Source organism: Schistocerca cancellata, chromosome 3 (genome assembly GCF_023864275.1).
Source record: "Schistocerca cancellata isolate TAMUIC-IGC-003103 chromosome 3, iqSchCanc2.1, whole genome shotgun sequence".
Classification (NCBI taxonomy): Eukaryota; Metazoa; Arthropoda; class Insecta; order Orthoptera; family Acrididae; genus Schistocerca; species Schistocerca cancellata.
This window is the reverse complement of record NC_064628.1, coordinates 230845222-230865072: the sequence shown is the minus strand read 5'-3', so window position 1 is coordinate 230865072 and position 19851 is coordinate 230845222. Positions and strand designations below refer to the sequence as shown.

General features: G+C 37.4%; 1 protein-coding gene across 1 annotated transcript in view; it reads right to left on the bottom strand.

The window, feature by feature from the left end:
- Positions 1-19851, bottom strand: part of LOC126174865 (protein RRP5 homolog) — a 180952-nt gene that overhangs the window by 42868 nt on the left and 118233 nt on the right. Inside the window, 2 exon segments of the mRNA XM_049921266.1 lie at positions 10403-10598; positions 10932-11051. Coding sequence (XP_049777223.1) covers positions 10403-10598; positions 10932-11051 — 316 coding nt within the window.

The following is a 19851-nucleotide window of genomic DNA, read 5'->3' as shown; positions in this document are numbered from 1 at the left end:
AAAACTCAACAAATAACTATGTACAACTAAGAACAATCCAAAATTAGAGATAGCTGAAAAATAGCTAATACAAAAAACTTTCAGTCACCATTAAAAGTTCATGTTCGACACATCTTACAGCAAAAAAGTACCCACCTAAAGTTTTTGACAAAATGAAAACCATTTTATTAAAAAGTCCCTCAAAATAACGCTACCTCAATTTAATGTCTTTCATCTTTAATAGTAGTGCTGAAATTCAAGAATTTTACTGTAAATCATCGCTTTATTTCACAATGAAAGCTGTTCTACTGTAACTGTGTACTGATAAACAAAGAATATTGAAATTTTCACAAACAAGCATTTTTTCACTACAGTCTTGTCAATGAAGACCATAAAAGGGCGAAAAGGAGGGGAAAATTCAAGTGTGTTCCCACTCTCTCTACACCACTAAGTCATAAGAAACAATTACATGCTGTTTCACAACTGTACCAACCCAGCTCCAGCACATCTTGTAAGTCACTGGTGACACAGTGCACAAACACACCTTGCGAGTGATTATTTTCTAAAAAATACATTGTGTGCAGACATTTCTGGGATGCATTTATTTTCCACAAAATGTGTTAACACCAAACAGAATACAGATATTAGTTAATAAAACTACACATACAAAGAGAATCCACATAAAACTCCACACACCACCTAGCGCTGCTTGTAGGGTAATCGATTGTTAATCATTCTATAAGAATGTTGTTGTTTCCTTGGGGAAAGGTCAGTTCCGCAGCATAAGAAATGCTCGCTCTTCACTTTACATGTAAAATAATTGACTGTACCCTCCACAGCATTCTCTGTTCAATTCTCACATGTCAATACACAAAATAACTTCACTGTTTTTAAAATGAGCACACTGCCATTTGAATGTATTGTCGTTTATTTAATTACAACCCAGGTTTTGGCCTTTTACGCCATTTTCAATTCAAGTGACTGAGTCACTCAGTCACTTGAAAATGGCATAAAAGGCTGAAACCTGGGTCGTAATCAAATAAACGACAAATCAGTGAAATGGCAGAGTGTTCATTTAAAAATTATAGTATGACTGTTACTCAGCAACATCAAAAACTGTTTACCAACTTCACTGTGCCCATGTTTAAATAGTGGAGAGACTTTCAGTTTATTAAGTGAGAACTTATTTGCTGCGATTAAGAGAGTTCCTATAAACAAGGGCTGAGACATGTTTAATCTGTGAGAATGGTATTGTCAGTGACCTATGCAATGCTAGTGAGAAAGGAATACGTGGCTTGATAAACGGCAGTTATTTGAGAAAAGATGGGATAGCTGATAGTGTCAGAAACAGAAGATGCTGTGTTGTTCATGCATCTTACAGAAAAGCGTGCACTAGAGCTAAGTCAATTAAAAGATTTCTAAGAGAGGCTGTTTCAGAGGAATGGCCTTCAACATCAGCTGGCATCAAACATTTGCAAATCATCTGAATGGAAATTTGATTTTAAAACTAGCTGTCTGATTTGTGCAGAAGCTATTGCTGATGAATTTTTGATAAACAGAAGAAAAAAATCCAAATATGTTTGCAAAAGTTTCAAAGTGTTTGATCCTTCAATTACAATCATGTAATTACAGTTTGTGCAGAAGAGAGGAAGGATGAATGGGGAGACATCATCTGAAGATGTATCTCTCTGTTGGGGATATACACATTGAACATGCAAGATATCACGAGGACTGCTTTAAAGAGTTCTTTGTAGGCTCAGCACCTGAGGATGAAAGCAAAGGAGGAATGGTTAAGCAGTTCAGTAAAGTTCCTACACAAAGGAAGACAATTCTGACAACTTCACTAACTCCTCGACACCGGCAGAGAAGGTTGTACAGCCTGGCGAGAAAATTTTTCTGGAAATTCACCAAGTGCCTGAACATCAGTGAGATCTGAATTAACTCCTGTATGCTCCATTCTTAAAAGCATCAACAAAACCAAATCCAGATCTCACCTCACTACTGTCAACCACTGGACCCCCACAGAAGCACTCTTTTAGAGTTTATTTACAGGTGTATTAATTTTCTGTTTTATACAAATGCTTTTTAAAAACCATTTCTTGTTACTTGCAGGTGTATAGATACAACAATGGCTCAATAACCCCCGCCACAAACCGAGTGGGGATGGAGCTGAGGGGAGGATGGATTGCTCTACCCATGACAATAGAAGACCCAGTAGCACCCAAAGCTATACTCAACAATAACTTTTGCAGATGTTCTACTGGATGTGGGGGCAATGCTGATACTGAAAAATTGGTATTAAATGTTCCATAGCATGTACCACAGGATGTGTATGAATGGTGCACCATTACTCAATCTGCAAGATGATGACAATGATGATGCAACTTTTGATTTTGGAAATCTACCCATTTGAGATAAGATGTTATTTTATAATTACTAACAATATTATGAAACGGAAAGTTGCCACTCATCAAGTAGCAGAGAAGCTAAGTCACAGATAGGCACAACAAAAAGACTTTCACAAATAAAGCTTTCGGCCAGTAATGCCTTTGAAACTTCCTGGCAGATTAAAACTGTGTGCCGGACCAAGGAAAATTCATATCAGCGCACACTCCACTGCAGAGTGAAAATCTCATTCTAGTAATGCCTTCGTCAGAAAAAAACACACCGCCAGTTGCCTGAGATGGCAGTCATGCGTGCGTGTGTGTGTCGTCATTTTTGATGAAGGCCTTACTGGCTGAAAGCTATATTTGTGACAGTCTTTTAGTTGTGCCTATATGCGGATCAGCACCTGCGTTATATTGTGTGTGGCAACTTTCCTTTTCATAATATTGTCACATTCTATCCTGGATTTTCCACTGTTTGATTTATAACTTTATTATTATTATTTATTTTATTATTTATTTTATGGCCTTCATTGGACCACTGTAGTCAAAAATACAAAGTTCTAAACAAGTTGTTACAAATGGATACAATTTGGTTCGAAAATAACTTAATATATTTAGGTAATATAATTATTAGAGGCTATTCTTATATGAAAGGTGTTTTGCTCTTCTGTCTGCCCAATATTTCTTCATTCTTTCAGATATTTTCTTTCTTTCTTCATCTGAGACAACTCTTCCTGTACTCCTTTTATTGATTTTCATTTGTAGTCTGGTTTGCGGGTCTTGCAGTATTCTGGTTTTCTCGTCTTGTTTTTTAGGTCATCTACTGTAATTTGAAGTTCTTTTATATCGTCCTTAATTTCTGTGATCCATTTAATGTCGCTCTTGCTATTCCACAATTTTTGTATTATTTTTTTACTAATTCTGTTTTCTGGAGTTCTCATCAGATGTCCAAAGAATGAGATGCGTTTCTTCCTGATTGTGCTCATGACTGGTTCTATTTTCTTATATACTGTTTCATTTGATGCTATTCTCCAATGTCTATTTATTTTATACTGTTTATTTATACATGTCCTAATTATTCTTCTTTCTATTTTTAGTATTCTGTCAATTTCTGCTGTATTAGTTGTTTTGAAGATAGTTTCAGCTGCATACGTTATTTCTGGTTGTGTAACTGTTTTATAGTGTTTTAATTTTGCATCTATAGATAGGCTTTTTTTGTTGTATGTAGTTTTGGTAATGTAATTTGCATAGTTCAGTTTTTTTATTCTATTTTGCCATGATGGCTTCTCATTTAGATTGTATGTTATTATTTCGCCTAAATACTTAAATTTATCAACAATTTTGATTTCCTGTTCTCCTATTGTAATTTTGTTTGCAAGTGGTGGATCAGTTAGCATAATCTCCGTTTTTTTCAAATGATGTTCTAAGGCCTACTTTCTCTGCTATTTCTTGTAGTGATTTCACTTGTTGCCTGGCTTCTTGAACGGTGTTGGCTAGGAGAGCAAGATCATCAGCGAATCCCAAGCAGTTTAAGCTAATATCATCTTTTGCACTTCCAATTCTTATCCTCTTTGGATTGTCCTTGTACCATTCTCTCATTATGTATTCCAGTGCACAGTTGAAAAGTAATGGTGATAGGCAGTCACCTTGTCTTAAGCCTGTTTTTATGAGGAATGGTTCCGAAATTTCTCCTCTAAACTTCACTTTTGATTTGGTGTTGGTTAGAGTGAGTTGTATTATTTTAATTAATTTTGGATGGAGTCCTAGATTTCTTAAAATTTTTAATACTGAAGGTCTGTGGAGACAGTCATATGCCTTCTTAAAATCTACAAATGTTATTGCCAGAGGTTTGTTCCGTTTCTTGTAGTATGCTATAATCAATTTTAAACTAATTATCTACTCTGCACAGCTTCTCCATGGTCTGAAACCTCCCTGATATTCCCCTAACTCCTGTTCTAATTGCTCCTTGATTCTTTCATATAGGATCTTGGATAGAATTTTATATGTGCAATCTAGGAGAGAGATTCCTCTGTAGTTATCTGGGTTGCTCTTATCTCCCTTTTTGTGTAGTGGGTGGATGATAGCTGTGGTCCAATGTTCGGGAAATTGTTCTGTTACCCAAATTTATAACTAATAATGTAGATTTTATGTTATTTCTTAGTGGGCCCTAAACCAGTTTTATACCATTAAAACAATAATTTTTTAATAATTTGTGATTTTTCTGCCCTCTGCAATCCACAGATTATTAGTTGTAGAGAAAAAATGAGAAGGCTCTTTTTTGAAGTAAATTTGATGTCATTTAATTTTTTACTGGGAAGCATTTTTAACGGAATCCGAGTTTTTGCGTTATTCAATAAAAACAAAAAAGTGACCTTTGACCCTTTGACTGCTGGACGAGCACCATCTGCTTGCTGCGCTGAGGCACCGCGGCCTGCAGCATAATCCGGCTACCTGCGCTAAGTGCCTGTCCCTCGGAGCCACTGCCGTGACTGGAGCGGCCTGATCTGTGCTGAATAGTTGTGGACTGATTATGACTTGTGCAGAGCCAATGTGAATTTTTTGCAACTTTGAGCTGTAATATCTCAAGCAATAGTTCTTGTAAAGAAATGAAATATGGCCATCATGTACAACTTTATGCACTCTCTTAAGAACAACAATGAAAAGAATTTTACGAGCCATATTGAGCCAGAAAATTGTAGGTAAAATCGGCCAAAAAAATACGTGCCTGAAAAAATTTCAAAGTTTGGCTTCTTGCATCTCCTGGATTAATGTTATGACAAATGTGAAACTTGGCATGTACTAACCTAACATCACAAGGTTCTCAAATATAAAGTTTCATTTGAGTAGCACTTTCCAGTACTGAATAAAGTAAGCACAAAATTGAAGATTTTGTAAGAAGTAAAAATGCGGTATATTCGATCTGATTTTGCTAAAAAACTATGTTCTGTAAAACATTCCAAGCAGTTTAATTGGAATGAAAGTTGGGTGCAAAAATCAGGCCTGTAAACAATGTAACCTTTGGATTCGCATATCTAGTAGAGTGAACACACAATGAAAATGAAATTTAGAGTGCAATAGACTGATAGCACAAAGATGCGGAATAAAAATTTTTATTCCTCTCTTATTTTCCAATAATCTACAAATTAGTTGAAAAGATGTCGATTTTTATGAAAAGATGAAAGCAGAGTATATTCGATACTTCTTTTACAAATATCGTTTTCTATTAATGCTTCAAAACCAGTCTTATTCGAACAATTTTAAGCCCACCACCCTCCCCAGAAAAGTGAGTTTTTATTTCTAATGTTGGTGAACAACAGCAGCAAAGAAGCAAGAAAAATTGCACTGAGAACAGAGTTTTTTAACTTTGGCATGTTATTCCTTGTTGATCAAAGGCGTTTGAAATCAGATATGGGAAACAGATTTTATACAAGTAGGTGGAATGTAATTTATATTTGTACTACTAAGTATGTTATGTGTTAATAATTTAAATGTATCGTACACAGATTAATATATGGGTTTTGCTATACTGGTGCAATGTACTCGGCGTTATTACATTTACCACAGTACAGATATTGCGTGATCTCAATCACCAAGTACATTCATTTGCCAGCAAACTGCTACATACGAAGAAGTCATGCACTGTTTGAATAATTTTACACCTGTTGCATCTATTTCCCAAAGTTCTTTTCAATACGAGCTTTGGACCGGCACTGGCAAAGTTAAATATAGATTTTTTTTTTTACTTTTTTTTTTTTTGCCTTTTTTACTAATTCATACAGAAGTGTCAATAAATTTTCTCAGATTTAATTCCCAATGATTAGTAATGCTCATGTCTCCCCATGAATCACAGAGGATTCTTCTCATTACAGCACCTTCCCCTACCAGCATTTTTCCGTTCTGTAGCATATTTTTTTACAATCTCCCTCACGAGAGAGAGGTGAAACTCTGCTAGTGCCATTTTTCGCCCTGTTACCGACCAGTGCAGAGCATTAGCATTTAGAATGCATAAATTCAGAATTTGAAAAAAATATTTCTTGTACCATTTCACAGTCTTCGCACTGATCCCACTGAGTTCAGTTAAATGTCACAATGGTCAACTGCACCCATACTCAAATTGTAATCTAAAATACATTGTGGTTTCTTTATTTTTTTGCCAGTATTTCTGTCAGTCTTCTCTGTTTCAACCATTTGTGTTGTGCGACTTGTGGTCAACATGCACACCTCTCTCTTGTCGCACCATTTGATAGCAAGGATCTTGTCAGTGAACTTAAACTCAGTTTCTCCTCATTTTAATTTCTTCTGCAGTTTTGGCATGTTGCATCTATTCTTACGAACAGTGCCACATGCGGCTGTTCCATCGTTTTGAAGACAGAGGAACAGGTCCGGGCTGGGGCACCAATTATCAACATATAGAATATGATTCTGTTCCAAATACGGTCCCATAAGAGTTGCCACTGCATCGTCACTTTTCCCTAAATTGTGGAACCAAATTTCTGTTGTTGTACCTGTATATACAATAAAATCCAAAATATACCCACTGTGACGGTCATGTAGTACAAATGTCTTTATTCCGAATCTACTTTGCTTGGTTGCAATAAATTGCTTAAAAGATGGTTGTCCTTTGAACAGCATGAGACTTTCATCTATACAAAGCTTGTCGTGTGGACAAAATGAATTACGAAATGTCTTACGAACTTTGCCAACAATCGTCTTAATTTTAAATACACTGTTGCCTCCAGTACTTGCAGAGTTATCATTGAAGTGTAGCATTCTCAGAAGTACACAAAAACGGTCTCGGGACATAATTTTGCTGAAAACTGGTATGTTCAAAAGTGTATCATCTGGACCAATAACCAGTTAATTTTAACTTCTTCACTTGCACTATTAGAAAGCAAATAGCAACAAAACAATATATTTCCTCAAATTCAGTGTCTTTCCACTTTGACAGTAGAGAATTCACAGATTCTGTAGGATTTTGTGTGGTGTAAATGTAAAAGCGATTTATTTTATCTGCAACAAATTGCAACAGTTCTTCAGACATAAATATCACAAAAAATGAAAGAATGTTTGGGTCAGTATCCAGCTGCCATTTGTGTCCTGAACTTGAGTCATGAAAGTAACAGCTTAGCAGTTGGAAATCGGTTTTTTTCAAGTCAAACGTGTCACTTAAGCACACTCTTTTTTGAACCGTTTCACTGTCACTTTCTGATTCCTCAGATTCAGAGGAACTGCTTACTGTAATTCTTGCTCTCCCCTCTGATGTAAAGGACTGAGGACTACAGCTTTGAGATTCTGTTGAAGACTCATCACCGCTAGCAAACTCAGATAATTCACACTCACTGTTGCTCCTAGTGAACATATCCAGGATCTCTTTATCTCTGCAACCACGACGACGTGACATTTCTCCCATAGAAAACACGAAAACTGACGTAAACACGGGAAGCAAAGTCAATTCTGCAAAGAAGAAACATAGCAACAAACATATACACACTCTCAAACTATACAGTCAGACCACTGAAGAGCTACTGGAAGAGCAGGGTGGAAAGACAGCTCTGCACGTTTACGTGTCCATTGCACTCAGGTAGCTGTGACTCTGCGAGCCAAAACTCGTCCCTAGCAGTGAAAAGGCCGGTGGCACAGTACACACCAACACGTCCTTAGCGTTGTAGGGAAGACCCAACTGCTGTGCTTAAACATGTCGGACGTGCCAGGGGAATGGCGAGACATGACGAGTTACCACATCCACAGCAGTCAAAGGGTTAAATGCCACACCACCCCAATGCTCACCTCTCACAGATTGGGATTTTCAGTACGTACAATCTTCCCTACCACGGCACAAATATTTGCAACTACACAAATTTTCCCCCCTAAAGTTCCTTCATTGACTTGACTACCACAGGATACATTTATGATTACCTATAACGAATATGAATCATCCCATTCTAATTACAACACAATAAAATATAATATTTTTTGAACATCTCTGACTACTTTTATTACATAATCAGAAACAGAGTTACTTATTGTTTCACTTCAGATGGTTTCTTAACTACCATTTAATTACAGTGCTAGCCCAAAAAGAATTACTAATTACTTAAGACATAACAGAACTTTTTCAGCGCCCAGTGAACCAAAACAATATTCATAACTGTGTTAGGATCCACAAGACGTTGCCTTGCTATGTAGGTGAATTCCTGGAATTAGCTTACACATTTGGAAAAGTAGTCTGATAGCTACTATAAGTAGTTTCTAAAATACATCCATGTTGTGGGTACCAGCAGCTAATAGGACATGGAACCAAATATTCTAGCATTAACACAGGTTCAAAAACACTTTACTGCCACTAATCAGAGGGTTCACAGTTCCCTTTAAGCATATAAATGTGTGAGTCATCGGTAGTATGCACGTGACAGGACACACTATCAATATGTTCCAAAATGCTGTACACAAAGCAGGATTTTTCCGAGGCTCATAACTCGAGTTCTATTGGTGACAGAAAGGCAGTTTCACGTGTTTTTGGTAGCCCTTGGGCTAGGGACCATTGGATGTGATCTATGGGGTGCCTTAAGGGGTTATGGAGGCACCATTTAGTTCATGGGCAGTTCCTCAGAAAATCCAAAAAAGGTGTTTATCACCATTTTTTTGCCACCAGTAGCTGATATCTAAATAACTAACTGCAGCAAATTGCTCAAATTTTTGAAGGTACATTTCTATTTCTAGGCATTTATCTAGAAGTTCCATCTTCCAATTTCCAAAAAATCTTTACCCATTATTGAGGAACACCCCAAAACCATGGTTTTGAGGGACCAAAACCAAGCTGCAGATTCCAAGATGGCTGTGCACAGCAATCCTGATCTTGAACAATATTGAAAATTAGTTGTGTTATATGAATTTAACATAAGTGTAAACTATCAAAATTTTACTTAGCTGTCAAGTTCTTTTCATACAAGTGGCATTACTTACTGCAGCAGGGAAAAGAAGAGAACCAGTGGAAAAATGCTCCTATCGAAGCACAAAAAAGGCGACTTTGCTTCTCTATAAAAGACTGATTGAAAAGTGGAGCACCAGCTCCTATGTTCCTCATCAGCACCTTCAAATTTTTTCCCAAAAATTTTGGCATAGCAACATGTTCACATTCTTTTTTGCTTCGAGATAAGACGACAGTAGCAGTGGGAAGGAGATGGAAAAGTAATAAAAACTGGAATACAGTAGACAGCGGTTGTGATATAGAAAGAGAGGAGACAATGGTAGTGTGAGAGAAAAAGACAGACAATGTGGCAGAGGAATATCGTTACCAGTGACAGAACAGTGCTAAGAAAGAGTTAAGGAACAGTGTTAGTGGGAGAGGAATAAAGAGAAGGAGAAATTGAAGCCAGTGACAATGAGAGGCAGAGTCTATGGCAATGATAACGAGGAAGTGAGAGATAGTAACAGTGAGAAAAAACAGCAGTAGCAGAAAGGAATGAATAAGATAGTAGTAGTAAGATAGAGCATGAGGAAGACAGTGGCAGCAGAAAGCAGTAGTAGGACTGAATGAAGGAGACTGTGGCTACGAGAGAGGAGACAGGGACAGTTATAAAGATTTAAAGAAATAATGATGTTGAGTTGGGTTGAGTGAATGAGTGAGCGAGAATGGGCAAGTGGGAGCAGATGAGTGCAAGCGACTTACGACGATGGACTAGTGGGCGTGAGTGAGTTACAGTTAAGGGAACTTGTGTGTTTTAAGGGAACTTACACAAATGTGTTTGCATGCCAAAATTTTTGGGAAAATTTTTATAGGTGTTGAGGAAGATAGAATGAGGCAGCCAGTACCCCACTATTCAGAGTCTTTTAAAAAGGAGCAAATTCGCTTTTTGTGCTTCAGTAGGAGAATTTTTTACTGGTTTGCAGTATGTTCCAGTTTCACATCAGTTATTTGTAAACTCCTCCCAGCAAAGAAATAAAAGCCAAAAAGTAGCACATAGCACCCAGCAATAACATAATACATAGTATCATAATATATAACCACTTCAGTAAAAGTTCTTAAAAATACTTACAGTTGCAGGACAACTTTTGACACTTTTCCCAGGCTAAAGAGAAGTGTAAAAGGAAGTATATCATTGATATGTCGTCTGGTGGGGACTGATGCAAGATTGTACGAGCCAACTCCACGCAAGCTCACAATGACACATTCTGGTTTCACTAATAATGTCTCAGCACGTACACTGAGTCCAGCCTCTAACTCTGAAAGATCTAAAGGACCAATTATCTGATTATAATTCCAAAGAACACTTATTATATACTTAACATAATGTATATATTCTATTGCAGGAATATCAGAAAAACATGAACTGTACAAAATATTCAGAGTATGTAATTAACTTTTAAAAAAATGCAATTTTGTGTTCACATTGTATTACTAATAGCAGATTTTAAGAACATTTTTGAGCTCTACTATTTGCATACAAAGTTGTACAGGGAAATATAAAATTACAGCATTTGTAAAAATCAACAGAAATAATACATGAGAAGGAATGGATTTAGAAGGTAAAGAACCATACAAACAGTAATCAACAGACAGCTTACCTTGGTTGGTGCCAATCCTATCTAGCACATCAGGGCGAAGAGTTACATCAACACAATTGTGCCCAACATCAACCATGATAACTTTACCTGTTACTTTTGTACCAACTTCTATTTTGATATCTGCAAAAAAAGAAATATATATGAAGTAACAATATTTAAAGTTCCACACAATATAATGCATTAAAAACAGTTTTCTCGAAACCATACTGCATGGGTGCAGAATGTACTTCATTTAAATACAAGTGCCAACATTTTAAGATTTAGGGATGGATGTACACAACACACTTCCACTGTTTCAGGTCTGGACAATAATTATCACTCCAGCTGAACTGCAAATCAATATATACAATAAAAGTAAGTGTATAGATAAAAAACTACTCACCAAGTGGAGGCAGAACACACAACTAAAAGGTATTATGTATGCACGCTTTCGGAGTCAGTGGCTCCTTCTTCTGGCAGAAGGGCTGAAGGGGAAGGAAGAAGGCTGAAGGAAAAGGACTGGTGAGGTTTAGGAAAAAGGGGAGAGTCCGGAAAAGTCATGCTCAACCCTGGGTCAGGGGTGACTTACCAGACTGGATGAGAAAGAAAGACTGATTGTTGGGGACTGCATCGAATGGGATTTGAAAAACTGAGAGCTTACACGTGGAAAATAGGGTAATACACAAGACATAGATTACTGCTAAAACATTGTGTACAAGTTAATACGAGCAAAAAGCTAAGTGCGCTATATGTGATAGAGGTGGGAAGCAAAAAATAGGTTATAAAATGAAAGATGTAGGAAACTATAAAATGGAGTGAAGAAAGGAATACAGTAGACCCCTATTTTATGTTATTGTCGGGTCTAGACTTAAAAACCATAAAACTGAGGAAAATGCAGAATTGAGGAAAAAGTTAAAACCACCAAAATACAAACAAAAACATATGTAAATGGCATATATGATTAAAAACGATAATCCTCACCCATTTTATAAAATCTGTATAAGTGAAGGAAATTAAACGTACAATACTATGTTTATACAATAATTTGTGGCAATGAATTTCATCAGTTCTTAAAAAAAAAAACTCATCAAAACATTGAAATTGGTATCTGGTTACAAGGTAACCAAGTTATTTTCCAACATGCTACGACCACAAATAACCGCACTATTTTCCAACATGCTATGACCACAAACTATATGTCAAAACATGTGTTCTTGAGACACGTTTTGTTTGTGTTTACCCAGAAAAAGTGAAAATTTATGAACATGGCCAATTAAACCAAAAACTGTGAAGTATGGTGATATGCACTGGAAACTGATATGTGGTGGTGCGTGTTTTCCTTCCGCAGCCAATGGCAGTTTAATTGGGTCGAGTATATTTCAAGCCGCATACACACTGAGCTGGAAATAGGTTTTTGAAACCTGTTTCTGTCTACCTGATATGGATGCCGTTTGGAAATATCTTTCGAAACATGGAAACATCTATCCATACCGGTGTCAGTATAGATCAAAGAAAACAATGTTTCAGGCCAGCTACCCCATATCACCACTGCACAAGTGTATGTTTATGTGTCACATTGTGTCATCTGTTGTATAGAGTTGTTAGGTGTTTTGTTTTCTCTTGCTCTATTAAGTTTTTCACAAAAAAATCAAAAAATAAATAAATTTGCAGTGGCCAAGGCATCAGACTGCTGAGTTGTTATTGTTGTACCAGCCCGATGGCTGTTTGTTGAATATATGAAGCAAGCAGCACAAGAACAACAATAAAACAATACACACTGCAGGAAACTGCTCATGCTTGGTAGACTACTGAGAAAGACTGCGTAGAAAACAAAATAAGTTTGTTTGTCATAGCTTGCTTCAAAATGTAAAATAAATAGTCAAGGCTCTGGAATAAATATCCCGTTGACAAAAAACGAAGACTAACAGCATATCTGGTTGTAATTGCTTTCCTGAAATTTCTATGTCTTTCCAAGAAATGGTGATGCCATAAATTCAAAATCATTAGATGATACTCTAATAAAATTATGGGAACTACAGCTGACTTCCATATTCAGTTCCCGTATGTAGCAAATTTTTCCCACCAGTTGTTCTACATTATGTTTTCGCTCACCAAGGATGACGACTGTATGCAAAGCAACAAATCTATTTCTTACAACAACTAATCCGATTTTACCAACCATAACCAACCACTATACAAACTCTCAATCAAAATAATATCATAGTTTTAAAACCAATTACAAAATTCTTTGATAAACACAACCTTATTCTGTAAAATTACAAAACACTGAGAGATGCTTATGGCCTTCACGTCACAAGTAATGATAAAGAAATAATAAAAGAATGGCAACACTTTCACTGTGTTTGTGTGAATCTTCGAGTATTAATGATGCAGCAGCACGTATTACATTTCCTTGTCTCTGGACACGATGTGGCAGACAATACGAAAACAATGCAATATATGGCATTGCAGACGATGTGAATACACTGAGAAATGTTTACTATCAGGGTGGACAGAAACAGAGACAAGAAACAAAGTTAAACAGATGTGATACACTGCAGGAAATAATGTTTCTAACAGAAAGATGTTTCCAGTGGCAGTGTGGATGCAGCTTCCCACTTTTTGCAGTTGTGACGTCCCTAGTGGGCTTTTGACTATCAACTTTTGCAAGCACTTGTGAAGGACCCCTGTGTGAACTGTGTGCATTTCGATTATTCATTTCCTTAGTAGTTGTGACATATTTGTGCAGTATGTCCTTTCAAAACAACGGCAGATTGAAAATACATCACAAATACGTCACACTTATCATTTAATGTCAATTAATAAAGCATCAATAATGTCAGGCTTCAAAAGAGTTTATGATAACTACGCACAATATTAAATTCAGATGCAAAACTTGTAGCACAAATAGATAGCATCATGTTAGCTGATTAAGAGGTTATAGGTTCGCAACTTGCCGAGTGCCACCCCCCACCCCCACCCCCCACCCCCCCCCAACTTAGTGTTGTTATTGTGCTCATTATGATTGTAATAAAACATGTTCTGCAATGTTCAATGTTGTTAAACATTTCTGTCTGGTTAGAGAATACAGGATGAAATAAATATTTGCCTGTTTATTTCCAAATGTGTGGCAATTCCCGAGTGTGTGGTTCGACAGAAATCTAAGAGGACAGCTTACATTCCTGCAAGTTAAATGAGCAGCAATAAAATTCACACTGTTCCTTCTCACAAACACTTCGCTGTTTATTTCTGAATATGTGCTGATTTCTGAGTGTGTGGTTAGGCAGGAACCTAATAGGATATCTAAATCTGAAAGTGAAATGATGAGCAATAACATTCATACTCTTCCCTGTCATGAACATTTCGTAAGCTGCACAACCACAAACATATTCCTCTACAGAGTTCTTGTTGCAACTGAGATTCCCCCGTCATTAACACATACATAAACATCAACTTGATGCTATAGCAACCGACAAGTCAATAGCCTTGTTCCTGGTCACCTTCACGGCGCCACCGAGTTATGATTACATCAGTTCTTGCAAAAAGTACTGTGAAATATACTTAATGCATCATCATTCCGCAGTGAAGTTAAACACTGCATGCTGTGTTGGCAACACTGATAGTGGATTACGTCAGCATTTCCTCTCTCACTTTTCCCCTCTCTGCAAAGGCCTAAAATATTCCCTTAACTCTGTCATTACCCACAGTATGAACCGTCTGTCTTTGGTGCCACTTAAAACTCATTTAATCACACCAAATATCAATAGAAAGAAAATGGGATGAAGTCAAGCAGACATCTAGTAAGCCCATAGACCTGAGTAAATCTTAATAGAAAGAAACATAAAAACAGGGAATTTTTAACACTGACCTTAAGGTTTTGCAGAGGGGCTACAAATTTATGGTGCAGAATTGCGAAAAACATAAAATCGGAGAATGTAAAATTGAAGTTTCATTGAAGTTGCTGTGAAAAAATGCTGATACTGAACCAGGAAGGCAGAGACTGGACCAGGGTGGTCCTTTCCCATACCAACCTTTTCATGGGTCACTAGGAGTATGCTTTCCTGAGATCCATAAGTCTACAGCCAATGATCTGGTTCAGATACATTGATGACATTTTTGCCGTATGGAGACTCATGGTGGGGCTGACCTATTAACTCCTGGAATCTCTAAATATACTCTCCTAATTAAATTTCACATGATCCTATTCCGAATCTCATGCCACTTTCCTTGATGTTGATCTCATCCTCACCAAATGCCAGCTACACACTCCTGTTCACATTAAATTTACTAACAACAGTACTTACCTTCTGACAGTTGCCATCCTTTCCATGGGAAACATTCTCTCTCATATAGCCTGGGAATTTGAGGCAAACTTATTTGTTCAAATGCAGACTCTCTACAGCAACACACTACCATTCCCACATCAGCCTTCACTGGACATAATAACACAATAAGCCTAGTTCAAAACAGGTTTCCTGGGCCATCACATCTAATCCTGGTTCTGCTGATCACTCCAAAAAAATAACTTACGAATACACAATTTGTCACTCAATCTTATCCTGGTCTTGAACCAGCTACTTTGACAAGGCCATGGCTTCCTAAAATCATCCCCTGAAATAAAGTCCATTCTGTCTGAGATTTTGCTCACCAAACCTAGAACAGTTTTTCGTTGTCCTCCCAACCTCCACAGTATCTTATGAAACCTTACTCCTTCTGCATCCATCCCCTACCCTGTCGCTCATACCCCTGTGACCATCCCCACTGCAAAACTTGCCCTTTGACCCTCCTACCACCACCTATACCAGCCCTGTAACTGGCAAAACATAGACTGTCAAATGGAGAGCCACCTGTGAAATGATACATTATATATAAGATATTATGTAAACGCTGTTTGGCCTTTTACATCGGCAAGACTAACACCAAGTTATTAATTATGATTAACGGGCATAGGCGAGGGTGTATACTGGCAACGCACAATATCCTGTTGCAGAGCATGCCCTACAACATGACAGTCATGACCTTGGTGTCTGTTTCACCACATGTCAAATCTGGATTCTTCCCCTAGGCACCAGTTTCTCAAAACTCCGCAGGTGGTAACTGACACTAAAACATGTCGTTGGTTCTCGCCACCCACCAGACATTAACTTACATTAACTTCTTCAGTCCCACCATTTCTTCATAGTAGCTATTCCGTTCTTCAATCCATTTTATAGTTTTCTACATTTTTCATTTCCTTATCTGTCAATTTTTTGCCCTCCCACCTTTATCACATACACTGAACTTAGTTTTTCATTCTTTTCAACTGATGCACGATGTTTTAGCAGTAATCTCTACCTTCCGTATTAACCTACCTTCGACCCTTAAGCTCTCAAGTTTTCAAATCTCGTCCGATGCAGTCCCCAACAGTCAGTCTTTCCTTCTCATCCCATCTGGTAAGGCTCCTCTGACCCTGGGTTCAAAGTAACTTTTCCACACTCTAAACCTTTTTCTAAACCTCACCAGTCCTTTTCCTCCACCCCTCTTCGTTCCCTTTCAACCCTTCTGCAAAGAGAAAGAGCCACTGATTCCAAAAGCTTGCATACATAATACCATTGATATGTGTGTTCCCTGCCGCCACTTGATGAGATTTTTTATCTACCTAATTACATTATATTTTCAAAAATTAATTATTTTTGTCAATAAATGTACGTGCTGTTTGTCCATGTACGCTGCTATAATTCCACAATTCACCCCTGGAGCCCTATCAGGGTTATACAATATGGTTTTGGTTTGGAACTGCATGGTTTGTGTTCGAAGATATGGCTGTTAAAAGAGAGCATCACAGTAGACTCCTTATGTGAAATCAGTGAAACAGCTTAGAATCAAATGTCAGAGAACTCCTTCTAGAATATTCATGATTGTTGTAGAATAATCCAAAATGTTATAGAATCATCCAGAAGGTTCAAGAATGTTCTATAATGTTCCAGATTATTAGGATAGATACAAAATCTACTCACCAAGCGCTGGCAGAACACACACATAATAAACAGTTGTAATTGGCAGGTTTTCGGAGTGAGTGGTTCCTTCTTCAGGCAGAAGGGTTGAAGGGGAAGGAAGAGGGGTGAAGGAAAAGGACTAGAGAAGTCTAAGAATAGTGGTTGATTTTGGGAACGTCATCCAGAACTGCGAGTCATGGGTAGACGCGGGTAGGGGTATACTTACTGTATGGATGAGAAGGAAAGACTGATTGTTGGGGACTGCATCGGATGATATTCACCAGACGCACCATCTGGATTCTTCTCCCAGACACCAGTTTCTCACAATTCCACAGGTGGGAACTAGCACTACAACACGTCCTTGGTTCTTACCATCCATCTGGCCTTAATTTATGTTAACTCAGGCATGATGTTTAAGCAGTAATACCTGTCTGTATTTTACCCTGTCTTCCACCTTTAAGCCCTCACATTTTCAAATCTCGTCCAATGCAGTCCCCAACAATCCGTCTTTCCTTCTCATCCCGTATGTTAAGTTCCATGATGTTTAATAATGGTCTCAAATGTTCTGTTATCCTCTTGTGGTGAGGATATATTCCAACTTAGAAGGGTGTGTGAGGATACTTTTGGAAATCAACTAGAGCAAATCAAGAAAAAGAGAAAGTGTGATAGAAAGTGAAATAATTCTAAGCAAAAGTGAATTGTTTATGTTAATATTAGTGTAACGCCAACATATGAAAGAAGAGGAGATCTTGCCAGTGGTGAATTGAAAAGAAGGAAGCACAAAGAAAAATGAGGAAAAGAAACAGAAGAGGAGCAAGATGCACATTTACCTTAACAACAGAAGAGAATGAATAAAGAGAGAGGAAACTTAACAGTTGAAAGCAAAATGGAAGTAGAGACACATAGCAGGCAGACAGAGAAACTACTGAAGAAACCATGTAACAAAATTAATTAAGCAGTGTTGCAGTCAGTGAAGTCTCTGAAAGACAATAGAGTGACATTTGTGAAAAACAATTAAAAAGTAGATATTACTGTTTGGCAGGTGAAACATTCCTTTATGATACTGTTAAGACTACAACACACACAAACTTGTCACTGGCACAACAGATCATGTGTGTCAGTTCTGCACTGCCAAGAAATTCAATATAGAATGCGCTGCATGAATAGAAAAATTTGATTAGCATCATTGGAAGTGCCTCCACCAGAATCATTACATTACATGACTAGATAAACTCCAGAATCAAAACATTTTCCACAAAATATTTCAGTTTACAATGCTCACTTTCAAATGACATCATTTGGTGATACTTCAGTGAGCAGTGAATAAAATCAATTCAAGCCTGTGTTTTCCATTAAAAGGCAAGTTTATTATTGAGTGGGATCATTGCTACTTTTATCAAACATTGTCGATTGAATGAACCTCAGACTCTCAAGTCAATAAATTTGCCGTTGTAATGATGACAGTCTGCGGAAACACATCTTTCTCACAATGCACTTCAATATCCATTAATTTTTGTAAGAGGAGAAATGATTTCTATTTCAATTCGAAAAAAGTAATCCAAAATACAAGTGTAGGAATGAACAGAAAAGTAGCATTGATGGAATTTTACGTGTATCGCATAATGATCTGAGACGACAAGGGATACAATCACATACTCTATTTCCATCATTTATTTTGTGTTATAACATGTTCCATTTCTAACCCCTTAGGCTGTCGAAAGATGTTCATGAAAACCCGAAATGATGTTTAGGCAGCTGCTAAGTGTGGAACATCCCACTGTGCCTGCTCTGGTTTGCCATAAGTACAGATTTGGCATAAAATGTGTCACCTCAGAACATCGACAAAGTGCAACAGTGAGTGAGTGTCTCTCCTTGATTAGGAGGCCTGCCTATGCTTTGGCGTCACAGTCTTGTGGTGCCTTGGAAGTTGCAGAGCAAAGGGTGCAGACAACAATGTCAACACAAGAACAGTTGAAGGTTATAGACGGGAACTGCCATTCTGTAATGTCAAATGAATACAGCATACGTGTTATGATCTACTGTGAGCTACAAATTATGAGCCATTATTTATCACCCACAACTATAAACAAAATTGTACAGTGGAAAAATGCTATTATAATTCAGAAGAGTTATTGTAAAAGTGACTGTCATTTTAGTACCTTGAATATCACCTCACTCTCATCACCTGTCCACTGCAGAAGGTGAAAAAGTGACAGCACTGTATAGCCGGTTCACTACAGCAAGTAACTTCAAGAATGGTGACCACAAGATACTTGTAAGGAAAAGGTGGCACCCATATCAGCAGGGAAACGGATCGTGCTTGTAGTAGAAAATACCGAAAACCATGTGTAACACTTCAATTTCAATAGTTTTTAGCTGATACATAAACAAAAGCAGAGAGAGAACAAATGATATTCATGCAACAGAACCAAAAGAAACTGTGTGCATATGAGTATATTAATTTCAGAGATAGAATCACAAGTGGCAGCAACATTGCCAACATTGGAATACTAACGATTTTGTCACAAACTTATATAGGAAGCCCATATGAAATGCAAAAGCAAACATTTTAAAAAAGCTTGGAAACAAGCCTGGGACAATTGATGGAAATAAAGGGGAGACAAATCGTATTAACAAAATTTAACAGAAACAGAAATTTACCACATTGTCAAACCTTCCACAATGTCCAGTACCAAAGTTTAATTTGCACGACATACATTCTACAGACTCTCCATTACCAGTGACAGTAGGAAAATGGCTGTTCATATTTTTGTTAAAATTACACTTTCATTGTGGCATAATGAAACAGTGATTGTACAGATTCAAAACTGGCATGTATCCACTATAACATCTTCAGACAGCTTACCACAACAGAAAAGGAAATTCTTACTGGTGATGATGATGATGTTTGGTTTGTGGGGCACTCAACGGCGTGGTTATCAGCGCCCGTACAATTACCCAATCTT